Source organism: Ambystoma mexicanum, chromosome 5q, assembly GCF_040938575.1.
Source record: "Ambystoma mexicanum isolate Mex_15411 chromosome 5q, UKY_AmexF1_1, whole genome shotgun sequence".
NCBI classification, from domain to species: Eukaryota; Metazoa; Chordata; class Amphibia; order Caudata; family Ambystomatidae; genus Ambystoma; species Ambystoma mexicanum.
Window position 1 is genome coordinate 282,392,514 of NC_090933.1, and position 15,241 is coordinate 282,407,754.

General features: G+C 45.3%; 1 protein-coding gene across 1 annotated transcript in view; it reads right to left on the minus strand.

Annotated features, from left to right (window-relative positions):
* DOK6 (docking protein 6) overlaps positions 1–13,252 on the minus strand; it is a 2,936,428-nt gene extending 2,923,176 nt beyond the window's left edge. The window contains exon 1 of the mRNA XM_069620782.1: positions 12,513–13,252. Within this exon, the coding sequence (XP_069476883.1) occupies positions 12,513–12,578 (66 nt within the window). The 5' untranslated portion in view covers positions 12,579–13,252. The remainder of the gene's footprint in view (positions 1–12,512) is intronic.
* Positions 13,253–15,241: the final 1,989 nt, after the last annotated feature.

Genomic DNA, 15,241 nt, shown 5'->3' on the forward strand with positions numbered 1-15,241 from the left:
AAAGATGAGATCCAGGTTTAATGAAAGTCACATACACATGTGTAAAGAGAAGTGCACCCATGCATTCCGAAAATGTGGGATGCATGGGTGTTCCAAACTGAACATATAGATTCCTGTGAACATTGCATTTGAATTCAAACATTTGTGAGCCAATGCAAACAAGCCATCTTTTGCATGTTAATGGCTTAAAACATATTCCTTTGATAGCCGATTATTGCATATATGGCAACATCTACATATTTAATACATTAACTCCCTTCCACCTGCACACGTGAGTTGATGTATAGATATGTTTGCATATAAGTGATGTTGATTTCTTCAGCACCATACTTGTCTTATGCCTAATGTTCAATTGAACAGTTGAGGATGTATACAAACAGATCAATGTAAAGAAAAATGGTCTGAGGTAGTGTTTATTAGAATACAGCATGTTTATTGGGCTATTGTTGTGATTGAAAGTGAATGACTGTGTGGACTTGTAATAGTGAGATGCGTGCTGGCAGGTAAACTTTAATTTGCAAAATTCTATATGTACCATATAATAGTGGGCCCCAGGGTAAATCTGGAGACCCAGTTTCTCGAAAATTAAACTAGTCTTTTAAATAGATTTTGATTTTTGAATACCACACTGTCAGTTCTTTGCCCTGAATTGTGGGGTGGGATTTTCTAAATGGGGGGCGGTAGATCAGTGTGTCACATATGAGTGAACCATTACCTAAAAATATAAGAAAACACACTACATAATCCCTTTGGTTTGTCGCCTTCTTTGGGGGAAAGTGATAGTAAAGATGTCTATGCAGATATATTACTTATGAAACAACCATCCCCTAATGATGTTGGGATAGAGATACCAGGGGTGGCCAAAATTTCTACCTTCAAAGTGAAAAATGTGGAATTCTCAATGGAATACGCTTCTGGCCGTTCCACAAAATCAGCATTACATTTCCTATGCCACTGAAATTTCACCTGGTTTTGTGCAGTTTCACGCAGAGTGTGGTGATTCATTTCCATGCTGGTTTCATGCAGCAAGATGAGAAATTTGCATGGGACTTTTTTTCTGATCTGTGCTAGTTTCGTGCAGTGACATGAGAAACATGTGTGGGATTTTCCAAAGCGTGCAAGTTTCACGCAGTGCCACTAGAAACTTTGCATATGGTTTTGATTAATGGTAGGTTCACACAGCGACATGAGAAATGTTGTGTCTTTTTTGTGTCTTTTTTGATCCTTGGTAGTTTTGTGCAGCGACACAAGAAACTATGCACTGTCTTTTCCACAGCATGCTAAGTTCCACTCAGTGCCGTGAGAAACTTTGCACAGTTTTTGTTTCGATTCATACTAAATTCGTGCAGCGGCATGAGAAAATGTGCACCGCTCTTTCTGTTTTATGCAAGGTTCTCACAGTGGCACAAGCATGGCTCTTTTTGGTGTGTGCAGTGGCATATAAACTTTGTGCTGCTCTTTTCGATACACAAGAACATTGGACAGATTTTGGTTCTGGGTATGCCAAAATGGAATCTAACAACTTCACCCAGCCCTGTTACTTCTCCCTGGATAAGGTCCCATGCTTCAAAGGGACTTAAATATCTAAACATATGTACAGCTCAGTATACTACACTATGGACCAGATTTAAAAACTTGCAATCACATTGAAAATGCTTTGTATATCAGGCCTGCAACGCTACAAGCTATTTGCACAGTTTAAAGTGACTTTGCACTGCCGACACAACCCTGATTCATGGAACTGTGCAAAGTGTATTATTGCAGTGCAAAGTCCATGCAAAGTCAGTGCATATTCACTTTTACAGTACAACATGACTTTGCCCTGCAAAAGTGTGCATTGCACAGTTCCATGAAACAGGGTTTGTATCCACAGTGCAAAGTCAGTTTTCAGCAGTGCAAAGCCACTTTGAACCGTGAAAAAAAATCCATGAATCGGGCCCTTGGTTTGTTAGCCAACGTGCAAATGTGGGAGTTTGTGTTTTAGTGGTGTTTTGTTAAAATGTGTGTTTGCAATATAAACCCAATATTTCAATAGAGTTTTATTGTGGGGGGATTCTTGCACTATTTTTCTGCAATTATATGATTTGAGAGATATGGGGATTTTTTTTCCTTTCTCTTTCCTGAATATGTTCACGCCCTCTCCGACCGAGTTCCTTGTTCTCCTTTTGTAGTCGTATTTGTAAAATGCCACAATGTGATTTTATTTGTAAATCTAAATGTGCCTCGAAAAGTACAGCCCTTTCTATAAAATAGCATCCTAAACGGGATCGTGTGTTGCTTCCCTGCTCTGACGTCACTGCCATCGTAAAGCTGTATTTTAATGTCAGCTACGTAGGAATGAGTGGCTGCACTGCATTGGTATGAATAATACATTAAGAGAATAATATTTTCTTCTGATTGACCTTCATATATCCCTACTGTACTACACTTACTCCCCAAAGAATATTCTCCATTATCTTGCTCTGCTGTTTCCAATGTGAGCACATGCCTGACATTTACAAATAGATTACTCTTACGGTGAAAGCAGTCTCCCGCTCTCTCACTTACACACACACACACGCACTTCTGTTTGCTTACCCTATTCATAAGTATTATATGTAAACGTTGAAGTATTCAATGAATAATGTAATGTTAATTTCCTTTCTTTCAGAGGAAATCACAACGGTAAGGAACCATTTGCAAGGCCTTTTCCAGTGATGGTTGTGTCAGTCAGTGAAGACAATGAGGGCCTAATTCATGGAACCTTTGTAATGCCAACAAGCACCCAGATTCACGGCGGTTCAAAGGGTATTTTTGCAGAGCAAAGTCACTTTGCACGGTGCTAAAAGTTACATTAATGTCTCCCTGACATGGGTATGCAGCATTGATAGCTGTGGCAGCAAGAATGCCCTTCGTTTTTTCGTCACTACGTTATTTAGCACCTGGGTTTGAAGAAGACAGAACTCTCTATAAAACTTGATACATTGCAAGTTGGCGTGGATTTGGGAAACACCTGGAGCCCCTCTCTGATTTGGCCAAGTAAACTGTGATAAAGCAGCACCGGCTGCTACACAAATAGACATTTAAGAATAGGGAAGTTGTGCACATAAATTGTCAACCGTAGAGCACACATTGGGGGTCATTTTCTAGGCAAATGGAGCGTAAACGGACAGCGTAAAGGGACTTTACAGGTTACGCTCCAGTTCATGTTAGAGTTGTCCTGAGGTGTGGGTGGGAAGCAAAGCAGAGATAGGATTTTATTTTCCTCCGCACACTCAGGAGAGCATTTCGTTTTACACCCGCATGTGATATTCGTGCAGATGTAAAGCAAAGATACCAATGGAATACGCCTTGGTGTATCACAGGCGGATTCCGCTGGAATCCATTATAAAATACCATCTGCAAAGCATATCTGCAGGCGGTCTTATTTCTTCCAAAGTGGAGGCAGAAATGAAGAGTAAACGTCATTGTGCCTTCATTTACTCTTTACTTTTACACTCCGCTTTAAGGGTGTTTAAAATTGCATGCATGAGACACGAACCACGTTAAGTGTAAGCATTGATGGGCCCCTGGATCCAGTCATCATGTTTAATAAAATTAGCCAATAAACAAACTTGAAAATTGAAATTAATAAAATTACCCACGAGGCTGTGAAGCTGGTCAATCCTTGGCTAATTCAAAATGGCTGAATGTGCATGCCATAGCGTGTGTCGTACCAAGACTAGAAGCGGGGTACAGCATTGGCTCCAAATGTACGTTCCTTTATCTAAGCAGATGATACATTGGAGGGTACGCACTAAAGGTCAGGCTGGGCAGAGGCGTTGCTAGGGGGTGACTAAGGGGGCTATAGCCCCTGATCTTTTGGTTTTAGCCCCGGATAGAATCTCATGAGCTACAACCAAAATACTAGCTAGCCCCCAGTCCCGACTGTTCCGACATCAGCGTAGCCCTGGGTCTTTTCCAGACCTAGCCACACCCCTGAGGCTGGGTAGAAAGATCAAGTTGGGTTCATTTTCAGGAAAATAATATAATTTGAAATGGCCAGCTAGGGGCAGTGTGAACTGGTGAAGAATTGTTGCATTTCTATTCTATACAGGTTATGCCCTGACAAACTGCTGAAACTGAGATGCCGTGGTCTGGGACTACAACGGTAGTTCCATTAAAGCATGAAACATGTAAACTCACATCTGTATAATTTATTCAGGTTTTGAATGCACCCAAACATGAAAGGGGGGAGGCGGCGCGGCTCGATGAAGGTTTCACATAAAATTGCAATTAGGACTATTTCAGAGGATGAGAATGTGATAGGGTAGCAGACTCCTAGCAATAGAGGGATAAAAAAACTGGAAAAAGCTTCCAAGAGAGCTCACACTGGAGGCTACCTTGGAGACATTCAGAAAGAGGCAAATAACTTAGTGCATTCAAACTAACCTTCTCAGACTAAATATTTCTAGTATCCCATGGGGAAACTGGTAACTTGCTGGATTTGCAACACCACAGTGCCATTATCTCTGCCACCCATTCTACTTCCTCTTCAGGCACTTGAACTGCTACCCTTTGACACACCCCTGGACAGGGTACTTATAAGACTCATTATCGAGTTTCCCCATAAATTACGTTTTTGTGTAGGCATGACCCCCCCCCATGAAATTGTCAACATTTGCATAGTGGAGTGCAAATGTAAAGTGCAAAAATGTGACGCACATGCTTGTAGGCTGCCCTTTTGCACTCGGACGTGCAAACTGAGTAAATGCCACCTGCCAAGTATGCGTGGCAGGCAGGGTTTACAATGGATTCCCAAGGAACCCCCCTGATTTTTGCTTGTAAATGCATGCTGGCGCAAATGCTGGAGTATTTTTACGGTGGAGAGGAAGGGCGAGGCAGGATAGTAACTTACGATCCACCCCTCCTCCCCAACATACACATTGTGGAAAATGAGCTGACTTTTAAGCAAGACTTTTACGCACTTGATTTACTTTACGGCTCATTGCCCATTTCTATATTGATGCAATATTTGCCTGGCATTTTCTATATCTGCTATGGATGGATAACAATGTGGGCCTGATTTACAAAAAAAGTCTTTTATAATGGTGCAATCCCATTGAAAATTGCCTTGCAAACAGGCCCTATGTAACTAACGTTCCCTTCCTTTCCCTTCATCAAACCCAACCTACCCTTACATGTTGCTGGCTCACCCCTGGTTAATAGTCCTTCGAAGAGGTTCTCTTCAAGGGGTTAAAATAGAAAAACTACAAAATACAATAAAAAAATTGAGATGTCTATTGTTAAAATGTGTGAAATCAAAAATTTGATATGGTTGTTAAAATGATGCATTTTGAAAAGGAAGTCATTGAAGCAATGACAAGGCTAAAGACACTGGCACAATGACCAAGAAGCTTTCCTCGATGCTCAGAGCGGAGAGTTATATAAAGCAGCAAAGCGAAAGAAGGTGGGTGTAAGGGTAGAGTCGTTAAGAAAGCCAAGCAGTGATATATTGCAGAGTCATGCTTCCAGAAGTGTAATTGGGTTTCAGCAATGATGCACGTACTATAACTAAATTCATACCATCAAGATAAAGATATAGCCAAAAAATCAATTTGGACCGCACGTCACGGGCAGTTTAGTCGCCTGACCACAAACTAGAATTATCAGTTTGACACAAAGAGTTGAAACCAGGCGACCAAATCCAGGCAACCAAAACCATTCTCTAAAGAGGGTCTGGGATTTATGGCCGCGTGCCAGCTCCAGCGCGCGTTTAATCAATATCCAATTCCAAGAGTGGTCCTTAATTGTATACTTTATGGGTGATTCCCACTGAAAGTAATCATCGCGAGGCGCATTGGAGAGGCTTAGCTGAGTCACAGCACAGAAGGCTGCGCGCGGCCTTCGGGGGCAGACTTAATGATGCCAAGGTAAATCTGGGCCGTACCAGGATTCAACTTCACACAAAGAAAGCCTACGGGTCATCGTTGCCCTTTCACATCCCAAAGACGGAAAGTCAAGAGTTCAGCATGAGGTCATGTGGGCGGGGTCTAGCGCGATCTATCCCAGCATAGGGTAATAGCTGGGAAGCAAAGGATTGTTGACTGTTGTGGTAACCCACCTACCACCAAAATGCTATCAACCCCACTGTGCCCTCTTACCAGACCCTCAGTGGCTATATGTCTATGAAAACTGCTGGTCAGATAGGTTATTTGGGAGAGGGGCGCCATTACAATTATAGCAATGGGCTCTTCCTGTGAGGGTCAGAAGGCACCCGGGCACACAAAAATCACACACAAAAACAGATAATATTGAAGGTATTAAAAGGGCACGGACCCATGATGGAAAAGCTGTGGATTCATTGTGTCAGACAGTACTCCCCCCACCCAAACATATCTTATAAAAACGCTGAGTACTCTACAGTATTATACATTCTAATGTACCTCCATGTTGTAATATTATGTATTCTAGGCGTGGCAAGGATTGTCTCGCAAGTGGAGCCTGAAGCTAATGTAGTTGGACCCACGGCGGTGACATTAACATCTGTAAATGCCCAGACAGTGCTGCTCAGTGGGCATTTACAGATTTTGGGTGGGCCATGCCCGCTCAGGCCCTACCCGGTCTACGCCTCTGTTCTACTGCCCCCGGCCCACTCTACCTATACTCGAAGCTATATTAACGTCTGTGGGTTGTCCATTAAGACTGATACGACATATAGACCCCCCAGAGCGCTGTAGCGTGACATCCCATCTTTTGTTTCTTATAAATACTATTGACGCAGCCCACGGCGTCGGCGGCTGTTCCGCGCTGTGCATGGAAATGAAACACATTTCCATGTATGGGCGACCTCCATCAATCTCGGTCCCTGCACAGAGCGCAGGAGGGTGTTTTCTGTAAATGAAAGGAGCGGAAACGTAGCCTAAAGGCCTGGCAATATATCCCGCGGCCACTGCAGCGGGCCTGCTGCAAAACTACTGCTCTGGTTGGCGGAGTATGAGAGGAAAAGAACTGTGCCACTCTAGCTCGTTTCGAGGAATATCACACACAAGCACCCTGGGACGCACACAGGCCAATGCCACAGCAAGGGTACAGTTTAGAGAAAGTCGTGCGATATTTTGTATTCATTCTGAGACATCAGGGTTGCCTTACGTCTCCCCCCGAACATCAAGAAAAATGAAACAAGATGCCTATTATCACGTGACGTGTGAGTCATATTTTACTCTCTGTGCTGCATAGGTCGAATTCGGCCTCCAGTAAAGCCGTACACAACACATTCACGTTGACCTATAAACAGGCATTGGCTAGTTTAAATCAAGGTGCCTGTGATGTCAACGAAACCGGAGGTTTTAGCAAAAAGGCTCGTCAACCCGAGTGCGCCACATGAGTTTACACAGCCTGATTTTGGTTGGGAGACACGTGAGCAATCAGATATTTTCTAGGCGCCAACTCTGGAGCAGGCCTCTGCTGAGTGTTGTATTGTATAGAACCCCAATAAATAAGTAAATAAACAAGTACTTCACGACAATGGGTAACACTGTGTTCACAGCTGCTCTGGAGGCCAGCACACTCACGTGCCTAACACGCACGAATACATCTGCCCACGTTATCAGCACCCACCCCATTTCTGAGCGTCCAACAAAAATGTGCCTCGGTACTAGTCTCATATCTGCCACCTGCACACATTTCATCATCAATACACCAACTCTGAAGCCTGCACGCATTTTAACCAGCACTAACCCCATTTCTGTTTCTGCACACACTTTTCCGGCCACCGTCTCCACTCCAAGGCCTATACAAACACTCGTCTATATAGATCATTTCTGTGGCCTGTAAACATTTAGTGAGCAATAAGCCCATTTCAGTGGCCTACAGACATGTTTGCCAGGACTCTCCCCTTTTCCGCGGATGGCACTTTGTCAGCAAGACCCAAGTTCTGCAGCCTATAAGCTTTCTCATCAATGCTCGCCCCACTTCTGGGATTTAGAAGCACCTCATCGCCAATGAGTCATTTGTTAGTGGCTTTTCATAAAAGGATCAATTTATGGGGTGTTGCTAGGTCTGGAAAAGATCCAGGGCTACACTAAAGTCGGGACCGTTGGAACTCGGGGCTCGCTAGCCTTTTGGTTGTAGCCCCTAAGCTTTTATCCGGGGCTACAACCAAGAGACCCGGGGCTATAGCCCCATCAGCCCCCCGAGCAACGCAAGGTGACTGGTCATCTGCACATTCCAAAAGGCCTTTTGGCGATCGCTCTAAGGAAAGGGAACGCGAGGCGGTAGCAATCTGCGGGCTCCTGTGAGAACAGCCACTCCCTCGGCTGCTTTCCGGAAGCTGTTCTGTTTTGCCTAGCTCTGGGGGGAAGCTTGAGAACTAAAGCTGGGAAGGAGGGGCCACCCGCAGGAGATTGGCTATATCTTGGGTCTGCCTGCAGAGTTCATGTGGAAAGCTTGCTGCAGGATAAGCACGCTCTTCACATGTATGGAAAATCTATCTTGAAGCCGTGACCACTTGCTCCGACATTCAATGCAAAATAGCGGAGACTGGAGCATTCTGTAGTCATGTCACATAAAGAGGACATGTGATGTGAGGTCCTGCACCACTGGAGTCCCTTAGAGGGTAGTGGAGTCTGAGGCAGTCCTTCTATGTTACTGAGTGTGGGAAGGAAAGACATTCTAGAGGAGCAGGGAAAGGAAAGCCCATGGACACTCGCAGGTTGGGACAGGCTCATCATGCCACCATGTTTGACGGACACAGAGCATGGCAGCTGTTAATTCAAAGCATGCACTTTAAGGGACGGGTGTACCATTAACGACTGGGACTACGGTGGCCTGTTGGAGGCCTCGAGTTTGGACAATGGTCCTGTCACTCACAGGAAAAAAAGCCCACCTCTAGCATAAAGTCAGTCGGTGCGTCTGCTGAAGCAGTGTTGTCCCTAGCAGTGTTGTGTAGGTGCCAGTCCTTCCTACACCGTACCCACAGGGCATTTTTTTTCAAGAGAATCAGTATCACATTTAGCAACTTGAGCAAGGGCAGGACTTTTGAAAGACATTCTGGGGATTGTGATTTTGCTTTTCTTTTAGTAGTCATGGGCCTACAACTCACACCATACACAGTGCCAACCTCTTAGGCAGAAACGTCATTTGGGGGTCGACAGGGCTCGCACCTGCGACCCCTGTGATCTCCCATGCTATCCATGTAACAAATTCAAGAATAGGAATAACAAATCATTTGTCTTTCTGGAATTCTATACAATAATGGCTAGACTCAATAAAGGTTTATTTCAGGCACACTTCAGGGGGTGATTCGCTGATTTAGTCGGTTCTTAAACACCTCGAATTCACAATGCAGACAAAAACCTCCAGAAAGCATTTAGAGTAGAATAAGCATTCATTTTGGACTATGTATTTTGCTTTTCGCAAGTTGCAATTATATCTTGTTTTTTTCTGCCATTGTCTATGTTACAGTCATCACAAGACATTACATTTCAGTGTCCTCGGTCACTTGACAAAATCCTTGTGCCTAAAAGCTTGTGTACAGTGTAGAAATGTTTGACCATAGCACATAAAGTGGCCCTTGATTTCATTGTGACACAATTAATGCTTTGTTGTAATGTGTCCATCGACCCTATCTCCATGGCATGCTGTTCAGGATGTATGTTTGAAGGTATGAGGTAACAAGTGTCCAGAGTACAGGATGCCATGGGAATGCTTTTTCCTGCACTACTCTAAATGCTTTAATACACAGTTATAAATCCTCCCAGTGGTATGTATTTTGCCAACCTCTGAAGCCTGTAAAGTAGATCCATGCAGGCTTGGCATTTGGCCAACTTTTCATCAGACCAGCAGATGAACTGGCCTGCTATGAAATCTCAGTTGCCAGTTTAATGGTATCCACTACAGAGTGTAATTTGCTTTCTGACGTGCTCATTTTACTATAGCGTGTAAGATAGCTAAAGTCGGTAAGATAGCTCAGGGAGTTGAACGCTTGCTGCTGTGATGTTTGTGTGATCTGCAGATTGCAGGTTCGAATCCCGTCAAAGCCAACTCAGCCTTTCATCCTCCTGAGGTTGATAAATGAGTACCAACACTAATTGCATTATATTTGTATGTATAATTGTTCAATATAAAGTCGCACATCATTATCATTTGGCCTTGGGCGTCTGCTTGCATTCACAGTAATTTTGTAATATGGGCCTATTCACACTGATATTAATGATAAATATGATGATCCATTCTTGTATGAAATGTATATCACATAACAATGATATTGTAACCATATTTTTCATAGTGTAATTAGGAACAATTCTATGTGATGCCACTTCCTGTTTTGTCAAGGAGTGAAAGGTCGTGTTCCATTGCTTCCTGTGTTGTCTCTTCGGGTGGGGTCAAATGACATCACTTCCTGTGATGTCATCAGAGGTCAAGGGTCGTGTGGTGTCAAGTCCGCTACCCCTAACATTTCGGTGAAATGACGTCCCTGCTCTTAGGATACCTTGACGTGTTGTGAATGAGTTTCTCCCACGTGGCAGCTTTGAGGGTGGCAAGGCTTGACTAAGAATGCCTGGGTGCGGGACACAGAGAGTAAGATCATAAAATAGATAGCAAGGCGATCCCCCATTGACCGCCTCCCACCTCTTGTGGCCACAGTATGTCATAGTTACATCACACAATAACCACAAACAACTTTGTAAAGTCTTTGGAAAAAAGATCACAGTTTTATTTTGGAGCAACATAAAAATGGGATGGTCCCAGCCACATACTAAAGAATTACATGTATAGGGTGACCCATGTCATTTCCTGTCTCACAGAGGCATAAGGCAAGGCTTGACTAAGAATGCCTGGGTGCAGGGCACAAAGAGTAAGATTATGAAATACAGAAACGAGGGCGAATTCAGGTTTAAGGTTCTTCTTGTATGGTTTGTGATGTACAGCGATGTAATTTGACAAGCACAGAATTCAAACTTCACACTACTGTTAGGGCACGAAGGTCAATTTACTTTCACCCTCTGTGCCTGTGGTACTATATTATGAGTCGTGGACCTCGATTGGCATTGGCACCTGAAATATATATGTTAGGCTTCAATTCAAGGGCGGCATAAGCCTCCAGCGACGTTCGGCTTGTTTTCTTTCAGGAATACAGGCACGATGATATCTGTCTGTGTGTAAGGCACCTGACTGAACGGTATTTGACAGCAGCCCTCCAGACAGAACGGGCGCTCCTCTGAGAACTCAGCCGGGAGCGGAGACGCCACCAGGCCAGTTACCGAGCCCAGGACAGGCCTGAAGGCGGAGGGGTTGCTGGGGGGGGGGGCTCAGGGGGCTATAGCCCCAGGTCTTTTGGTTGTATTCCCGGAAAGAAGCTCTGTGGTTACAACCAAAAAGGGTAGTTAGCCCCGAGTCCCGACAGTCCCAAAATTAGCGTAACCCCGGATCTTTTCCAGACCTAGCAACACCCCTGCCTGAAGGGAATTTCTGAGATCTCCCGCCAACCACAGAACTCCACACTTCGCCGTCACACGTTGGATGCTAGCCTTTAGCTTCTATTTCGTACTACCATCTGAGGAGCCCATTCGCCAGCAAGCTGGAAAGAGTTTAAGGGGAACGAGGAAGGACCTGTTCCTTAGCCATGTCGGTGCTGTAACAGCAAAGCACGTGGAACTGCAGATGTGCGCATGGACGCCCAATACAATGGAATGCGTGGCTGGATCTCTCACGGGCCACGCTTGAAGAAGTTGCCTTCCCCATGGGAAAAATGGGAAATCCACAATTAAAACAACTTCAGCTCATATGCCAAAACGTGTTTTTATTCGTGTTTTAAAACCCCTGCCCCCCTCCATTTAGGTACACAGCAGCGACTTATAACAGAAAACATGTTGTGGTAACACATCTTTTTAACACGTCACTCACAAACGAACGCGTGTATAAAGGTTGCACTGAAGTTTCGGAAGGTTTTGCAGCTGTAAAGTTGCTAATACGCCGCGAGTGACCTTGTCTCTTCTGTCAGTCTGTCTGCCCTCTCCATGCACCAGTCCCGGGCGCTCGGGAACACTGGTAGGATGGCCTGGAAGCGGTGCACCAGGCGCTACGCAGACGCTCTCAGGCCAGGTGGGTGGGGGGAGGGGGGTTCATCTCGCAGCCCGGGTACACAAAGTTGGACCAGTAGAAAAGCAAACGCATCCCATCTGACTCAGCGCAGCCAGCTCACGGGAAAGGGAGTGCACGGCATGGAACTGCCACACGGAGAAGGAGGTGCCTGCCACACACAATACTGCCATTGGAAAGGAGGGCTGCAGCGAGCAAAAGATAAAGCACTGAAGTAAATAAAATAAAAAAGCCAGCCGTATGGAAACAAGGCAGACAAGCGCCGAGCAGGCGACCAAAACAACGGGCTGCAATTGCATCACGATAACAACAACAATCATCATTGTGCAATGATTCTGTTTCCACGATGCATAGCCAACGCAATTCTAGAGCGTGGTAACGGAAGCGGAGCCCTTTCTGGCACAACACATTACAGTCGCTCCTAAAAGACAGGGCAGTCAGAAAAAACTCACCCCTAGCTTCCGGCTGCGGATTTTCACATAGCCTTGCTTGACTATGTCATTAAAGTTGGAGGCCATGGCACCAGTTCTGGGACCCCTGCGTTGTAATAATCCCCGTGCCAGTCCTTGGCGCGGCGCGCATCCAAGCTCCCCCAGTTCGGCCAGTCTCACTGCCTAGGCGGCCGCATCCTTCCGGTCCTCCTCGCAGCATCAGCACCCGCAGTAGCGGCAGCGGCGGCGGCAGCGGCAGCAGCGCGACGAGCGGTGCACGCTCCCCGCCTGCACGCACTGTGCTAAACAGCCACAGCCTGGCAGGAGCTGCTCCGGCAGCCAGTCAGTGAGCGGGCAGCGGAGGTGGGGATGCCCTGCTCGCATGCAGCGTCCTGCGGGAGCTCAGTGATAAGCGGCAGCCCGGCTGATAGCTCAGCCGTGGTGGTGAGGGGTGGGGAGCCGTGGGGAGCCCCCCCCGTGTAGCGATAACCACGCCTCCGCCTTCAGCTCTATTCACCTGGAGTAACGATGTGCGTTCCCTCTGGAGCCGGGTCACCACCGAAGAACTCCCCCGCCGCTGTCATGTGGGTGTCTGGCAATTCACCAGCCCGTGTGTGCGGGTGTGTGTGTCAGCGGACCAGCAGGTTTCTCTGCGATTCTTCACGCAGCTGCATCGCCCGGCTTACATACATCACATGCACAAGACATGCTCTCTCGTTTTCAAACACGCGGACGTCGCGTCCCATGTTTGCATCGTCATGTTTCCACCTTTCATTCCGGGCAAGTATAGATTCGAATTATAGGCGCGACATGTTTGCATCGCTTCCCTTTAGGAGTGTTATGGAATATGAACAGTGTTTCTGGGAGACGATTGAGTGGCATGGCATTGCGTTCCCAGGTGCCTGTCCGCTGTAACGGTGTCCAACAGGTGCACAATCCCAGAGTCCAGCCTCTGTCCAGAAGCTCCTAATTCTAGCCCACGTGCCAGTCAGACAGTCCCCGACGCTGGTATTTTAAAAGCACAAATACGCATCCACACAATTGAAACATATGTTTGTGAATGGACAACATGCAGCCCAAAGTTTGAAATTAGGAAACTTGGAGAACCTTCTGGCAACGGTAGAGGACGTCATAATCGTCAGTTTAAAGAAAAAAAAATGCAACATCTTGGTGAAGCAAACTCTTAAAATGGAACCTCTGACTGGCGACACTCTGGTTCGGAGCGAACTCATGGCGCAAAAGTTAGCGAAGCTCTCGGTTTCACCTTGATTTTTTTTTTCATTTTCAGCTTCACTTGCGTTGCAGAATGAACCGTCGAGCTGCTTTTCCAGAGCATCTTCGCATTCTACGCACTGGTGCTCCTTGGGCGGTATTTCTGCTAGGAATACTGGAGGTGGTAATTACCGTCCCAATGCGGCATGTTGCAGAAAATATCTAGCATTACTTTGCCACTGCTATGGATATGTGTAGATGTTAAAAAAAAAAAAAAAAAAAAATTCGTGTCCATTTTAAAGAAGAAATACTAAAATGCATAATCATCCCTGAGGCATGGAAGGAAATGCAAGCAGTACAGCAGTGATGCAAACAGTTGCTGTAACTTTCAGACAACCTGCACAGAAGGGCCTGTAAAGCTCCTTCTGTGCTTAGAATCTTCATGCACAATACAGGGTAATAGTTTGGGCAGCAGAGAAGTGCACATTCTCAACGAGCTTGTGTCTCTGGCTTCCCTGCATCATTTCCCCCTGAAAGTGAAGGGGAGGCATGACACCTCCCTTCACTAGCATCACAACATGTTTTCAGACAAGGGTGGTTAAACACACTTAAAAAAAACAACTTTTGGCTGGGCTAACAGTACAGGAAAACATCTCTGATTTTTGGGACATTATCAGCCCATTATAAAGAGGTATTTACGATATGCAGGATTGCAGAAATAAAATTGATGCATTGAAATTGCACAAAAAGAAATCTTCGGGTTCAATGAGGGCTTGATGCAGCAGATTGAGGGAACCACAATGGGAGAAACAGCACTCCTTAAATTTAGCAAACCTATTTGTTGGGTCAATTGAGGAACAACACATTTATCATATCATTTTGAGCGCAGATTCCATCGCCATATTGTCACATGAAAATGATACATACATGGCAAAGTGATCATTTGGCAAGGCACCAGAAAAAAAATAATAATACTATTCAAGGACTGGAACAACAACCCGGACCCACACTTGAGATTCACTAATAACATCCACCAAAAAGAAATCCATTTATATGATATCACTATCTTCGATGACGAAGGGATTCTTAAAGTCTGGCCTTTATCTAATCCTATCAGCAGCAACTTCTTGCTCCGCTATGGGAATTTCCACTCAAAACCTCTAACGGATAACTTACTCTATTGACATTTATTTTACATCTACATCAAAATAGTGCCAAAAGGCGCTCCTTTGAGGAACATACCAAGAACAAACACAGTAAACTCTGTCAGAATGCTTCCACATGAACGGGTGAAACACATCTCCTAATTGGGCCTAAAACAGCAATCTGGAAGCCATCCTTGAAGATCCAGTAAGAGAACATAAGAGAGCCAAGTAGCTGTAAGCACCTATCTCAACCTCACCTTTAGGGTAAAGAACATCATTCTCAACCAATGGCATGGCACATTTTAAACAGTGCTCTCAGAAACCTAGGTCACGCATGGTTTGCATCAAAGGGGATTTGAAACTTGAGCAATATACTAGTAAGGGCACATGTGT